This window comes from Rhea americana, unplaced genomic scaffold (assembly GCF_003343005.1).
Source record: "Rhea americana isolate MKP2758 unplaced genomic scaffold, rheAme1 scaffold_284, whole genome shotgun sequence".
Lineage (NCBI taxonomy): Eukaryota > Metazoa > Chordata > Aves > Rheiformes > Rheidae > Rhea > Rhea americana.
Genome location: NW_028186406.1, coordinates 95189 through 101050, shown reverse-complemented (window position 1 = coordinate 101050; position 5862 = coordinate 95189). Strand labels below are relative to the sequence as shown.

Sequence of the window (5862 nt, the reverse complement as noted above, 5' to 3'; positions counted from 1 at the left end):
GTCTGTAATTATCTAAGAAAACAAAGATTGTTGAGACTGTCTGCTCACAGGGATTCATGTCCCTTGAAAAGACTGGAAAGCCATCCCAAATCTTACCATGCTTTCCCTCGAGTACCATTCTTCATCCCTTTACAGTGCCTGTGCCAGTTGAGAAGGGTCTTACTTTTTTCCTTTGGAGTGTTTTTTCTGAATTCTTGGTAATATTTTTTAAATATACTGCATAAGGCCCTACCATGTGGTCATCTTTAAAGTAAGTGCAACTCCCCTAGGCTGACACCCTGCACTTTGTTACAACCATAATTTTGTGATGTGAAAGGGTCGAGCTATTACAAGAAGGGTGATCGTAACACAGGAAGAAGCACTAGTGTCTGCCAGGTGCCAGTAAAGTGGTCTCAGGGAATGTAACGCTCATAGGTTTTTCAGGATTTTTTAAGACTGCTCAGACCATGTTGCTGAGACCAAGAAGCCCTAACCAAGCAGCTCTACATACTGGCATGAGAGTTGGAGCAGAGATGCTCACAGCAGGGATRGAGTGTACTTTGGACTGTAGATTTTTATTAGCAGACAGCTAATATAAGTTAGACATGATTAATCCTGTGATGGCATCTGCTAGTAAATCTATCACCTGATCAATTGGATTAGTTGTCATACCTGGAATTTTATGCATAGAATAAATCCCTGTGAGGAAGGGAGGTCAATTATTAGTGGAAGTAAGTGGGAATAAAACCYGTAAGGTGTACTTTATCATAATGTTTCAGTTGTCATGACCTAGACAAGCTGTTCAGTATTCTGTGGAAACTTTAGAGTAACAACTGGCCCATGAATGTGATGAATTGAATTCTTTCTGTTTCTCTTACATATACTCTCACAGGTGTGAAATACATCATCTTTAAGGTGGAGATCATGTCCAATGAAGACCGGGAGTGGCATGAGTCCTTCTCRCTGGTGCTAGGTCCAGATGATCCAGTGGATGCTGTTCTTGGAGATACCAGCACTGCAATAGTGACTATTTTGGATCAAGAGGCAGCGGGGAGCCTGATTCTTCCAGCACCCCCTGTGGTAAGTTGCCCATTGCGATGAATGTGATTTAGTCCTTTGAGTACAGATTCCCCAGTGAGGTTTCTGAAATAAAATTAAGAGGTGCAGTTACATAGCAGGCTTGGAGTGTGTGGGAAGAAGGATAGCCTTTGCTGTTCTTTCCGTGAACCCCCAGTGAATGCTGCAGTCTCACGTCTTTGCAGGTTGTCACCCTGGCTGATTATGACCATGTGGAAGGAGCTACCAAAGAGGGTGCTAAGAAATCCCCTTCCCCAGGCTATCCACTCATCTGTGTCACTCCTTGTGACCCTCACTTCCCCAAGTATGTGGTCATGAAGGAACGCTGCAGTGAGGCTGGGATCAATCAGTCTTCAGTACAGTTCAGCTGGGAAGTAGCAACCCCCACGGACGGTAAYGGGGCCAGGTCACCTTTTGAAACCATCACTGACAATACGCCATTCACTAGCGTCAACCATAAGGTATGTGACTATACGTACTGGCACGGCAAGGCTACAAGASCACATGACACAAGTCAGACGAGGGCTTGTGGCAACTCAGTCAGTGAGCTGAGTGATCACTCACACGTGAAATTGGTTGCATTACTGCAGCTGATAAGTTGCGCACTTGGAAAAGTGACTGTGCCTGAGTGAGAACTCGGTATGCTGCTATAACCTGTGTTACCAGGATCTGGCCGAGTGATTACCTGCTTCCTTTCCTCTCTGCTTATGGTGCAGGAGGGGCATGGCTCAGATTATGAGCCACTGTTCTTCAGGTGCTTGTTTGGCCTTGTTGCTCTATTTGTGGCCTGAGACCTCTGTGTGAGACCTCTGGATGGTTCATGCCCTGCCCCACAGACAGAATTACTCTTTTTYTGTGGGGGATTTTCCCAGGTGCTCCCAACTGTGTATGATGTCTCAGCATCTTTCAGGCATCCGGAGGTGTTTCTAGATCGTGCCCGCTTGTGCAAGACCGGGGAGGGGGAGGGGGAGTCTAAGCAACGCATGGTGGGTGGTGCACGCCTCAGGTATGTAGAGATTAAGATGTAAAGTCTCCTTGGACTTGGGAACTGGAATGARGGGGCCTGTTTGGGGATTTGTTTTTTCTTCAGGCTTTGGAAAATTTAGTACTATTTTTCACTGAGCCTGCCAAAAACACTRCTTCTGTCGACTTGGGAAGTAGCTGTGAGCACTCAGACACTTTGGTAACTTTCTGGTGGCCAGGGACAGGTGGAGCTTGGCAGGTTGTGATATCTCAGGCTCCCTCTTCCCCTTCTTTCAGTATGTGGGCAGAGTTAGGCGGCTGTAGAGCACATGACATATCAGCGTGTCTTCTGCAGCATGGATAACAAGGCCAGTCATGACTACATGCCAGAATGGCCAGGCAGGTGCTGCTACGTGCATGCTCCTAGTGTGCACGTGCAGGTGTGTGCCTGTCCTCTGTGCCATATCAAAGCACCAGGGCAAAGTGGTTTGGGGATGCGGTAAGATATCACTACAAAGGTGCTTTTGACTCCCATGCAYGTTTGTCTCTCCTCATTGCCTGCAGGTGCTGGACAGCATTTATTTCAGCCGACGGTTCCACGTGCGCTGTGTGGCCAAGGCTGTGGACAAGGCTGGCCATGTGGGGACCCCCCTGAGAAGCAACATAGTTACCATCGGGACAGACAGTGCCATTTGTCACACCCCAGTAGTAGCAGGAACGGCCCGAGGTTTCCAGGCACAGTCGTTCATTGCCACTCTGAAGTACTTGGACGTSAAACACAAGGAACATCCCAATAGGTGTGAGCTGGGAGCAGGGTGCGTGCGCGGTTCTCCTCGAAGCCCCTTGGGATTACAGGGCTGGCCTGGGCTGCAAGGAGAGTGCACGTCCGAAGCCACATCCCTCCGTGCAGCGTGCTCTCGTGAGCAGTGCAGGGTGTCCAGGRCAGCGCTCATGCTCACTTCCTCTTGCCCCACTCCACCGCAGAGGTGCTCTTCCCTGCAGGGAGTGATCTGGGAGTTGGTGGGACATTTTGAAGAGCAAATGCATAGATAAGGAAATCCAGCTGTATCTAAATACCAGACTGTCACTACCAGGCTTACCCTGCCTATGCACTGCTTCTTTGTGGCGTAGGTTGGTGTATGAGGCTCTTGTGCCTCCCAAGGCAGCTTGTTCTGCCGTCTCATCCACTGTTTGTTCCAGGATCCACATCTCGGTGCAAATTCCTCATCAGGATGGGATGCTACCCCTCATCTCCACCCTGCCGCTGCACAATCTGCATTTCCTGCTCTCTGAGTCTATCTACAGGCACCAGCATGTCTGCTCAAACCTAGTCACCATCCGAGACCTTAAAGGCATCTCAGGTAATCCTTAAAGTCAGCTATTGTTTTCTGAATCTGGGGTTTGGGGAAGCCAGTAAAGAAATGCAGAGAGGGCTCTGTCTTCCTCTGGGTGCTTTTGATATTATGTAAAAAAAAAATCGTCTTCCCCTGCTAACAACAGTGAGCAGAATTTCCTGACAGTCAGGGTCATGTGGTCTGTGAATGCAACCTGCTTCACAGCGAGCAGGGGCTATTGCATTTCAGACTGTTCATTTTATACCCAAGTTGTTTTGCATTTTTTGAAGTTTAACCTTTAGTGAATAGGTTTGTAATTTTGTTACTCTGTTGCTGTAATGTTTTTACCCATGAAGAGTGCTATGTATTCAATTTGACCTCTAGGATAATGGAGAGGAGCTATTAAGCTCTAGTATAAAAAGCACTGACATGATTTGAGAGTGAAAACAGGACCTCAGTACTTGGCTTCAAGCTGATAAAAATCTAGAGTGAYAGGTTTTCTGATGTCTCTTGATTCCAGAGGCAGGATTCCTGGACGAAGTGACCCAGGACAGTATCGTTCTTGGTCCTGGGTATGACCGTCCCTACCAGTTTGACCCCACAGTGAGAGAGCCAAAGACAATCCAGCTCTACAAACATCTCAACCTGAAGAGCTGTATTTGGACTTTCAACGCTTATTATGACATGACCGAGTTAATTGACATCTGCGGAGGCTCTGTAACTGCTGACTTTCAGGTGAGACCGTGTCTGAAGCTCTTTCACCTAATCCAGATCTTTGTCCATTCTCAGGCAAAGCTCTCCCGTGTGGTTATGAATATTTATTAGGTATATCTGCTCTTCTACTCTGTACAGCAGAGGCATGTTTGGKTTTTCTTTCCTCTTAGCAAAAGAAGAGTAGTACTTTGTGAAATATATCTCATTCATTTATTTTATTTGGAGTAGGTAGGTTTCATTCAAGAGTAAGAGCTTATAAATAYACAGTGCATTTTAAAAAATATAATGGGGGTACTGGCGCTACAAAACATTCTCGTCTGTGCTGTATTCTTTAACAGTTTTGACTGCATTCTTAGCTGTGGTATATGAGCAAAGAAGGGGAGTAGAAACACATCAGTTTGTACCCCCCAGTAGTTCAGTGGAGAGAGGTCATGGGATTTTTGATGACATTTCTTAGTTTACCGACTACAAGGCAGCAACATTATTTTACAAAAGAATGTCTTTCCCTGCTTTGGTGTGTCCCACTGCCCTCTTATGGACAGATTATACATGTACATCTTGGCTCGAGGGAGTATGTCCCCTGCGTTAGATTYTTACAGTAAATTCCCAGTCAGAATGTTATGCTCAGCGTGGTGTCTTTTAATTCCTGACAATGTGGAATACTTTTTAAACTTTCCTTTTATAGTTCCAATTGTTGGCACAAATGCAGAGGAGCTACTTGAACTGAACGACTGCATAATTTAGCACGTGGAGGCTGCTGCCARCCGGTTTGGAATGTGTCTCCTCAGGCTCTGCGAGGGGCTTGGAGAGTACCAGCTGCCTTCTGGAGATAATAAACGTTGTATTCAGCCAGGACGCTGCACTGTTGCAGAAGTTCTTGTGGGCAGTTCTGAGCAAGCCAAATAGTTTTTTTTTTTTTTAAAAAAATCATGAAATTAGAAGCGCTTTTTTGGGGGGGGGGGAGAATGAAGCACAGCTCCTTTTGTTTGYGGTGTGAATGACAACAGTGTACTTTAGCATTAGGAGAGATGCACTTATTTAAGCTGCATGTTTGTCCAAAGTACCTACAGTCAGCTCTGACTTGCTGTTGGGACTTTGTAGCCTGTGAGGAGCACTCTGTATTTGCGTATATTTTTTTCCCAACCGTTTTTGATGGATAATTTTCAAATGGCAGTCCAGCGATAGTTTTTTTTTTTTTTGAAATGAGCTAATTGTTTATAGTGCATTATTTAGTGTATTTCTGTGTATTAGCATTGCAGTGAGTTTGGAGAACTTGTATGCCTTTCACTACCCACAGAGAGATTGTCTTTATTTATGCCCATTACATATATTCAGGTCCATGTATTAGTAGGTCTAGAATGATGCACACACTTTCAGCTGATTCTGGGCTATAACTCTTAGATTTCTTTCCTCCTTGGAGAAATCTCCTGARGGTTTCCACAATCAGAAGGGCTGATTTAACTCTGTGTCTACACTGGGAGCAGTGAACCAACTCTCCTTGACTGCAGGTAGATGTTCATATGTTCATAGGTTGGTAAGGTTGGAAGGGACCTCAGGAGATCATCTAGTCCGACACTCAGCACAGCCCCATAYGGGGACTGAACCCGTGACCTTGGCATTAGCAGCACCACACTCTACCCAACTGAGCTAAACATGCCCAGCAGATCAGGGCTTTATTGAGCCCTTTCCAAAATTCTGCTCTTCACTGGTCAGGGATGTTACCTTGTTTGTTTTATTATTCCAATAATACAAACAAGAAGCCCAGAGCTCATTCATTGTTTTAAACCTTTAGGTG

At 45.7% G+C, this 5862-nt stretch overlaps 1 protein-coding gene across 1 annotated transcript in view; it reads left to right on the top strand.

The window, feature by feature from the left end:
- Nucleotides 1-5862, top strand: part of FRAS1 (Fraser extracellular matrix complex subunit 1) — a 176856-nt gene that overhangs the window by 161334 nt on the left and 9660 nt on the right. The window contains exons 61-65 of the mRNA XM_085308858.1: nt 872-1059; nt 1242-1517; nt 2584-2816; nt 3220-3380; nt 3874-4088. Coding sequence (XP_085164984.1) covers nt 872-1059; nt 1242-1517; nt 2584-2816; nt 3220-3380; nt 3874-4088 — 1073 coding nt within the window. The remainder of the gene's footprint in view (nt 1-871; nt 1060-1241; nt 1518-2583; nt 2817-3219; nt 3381-3873; nt 4089-5862) is intronic.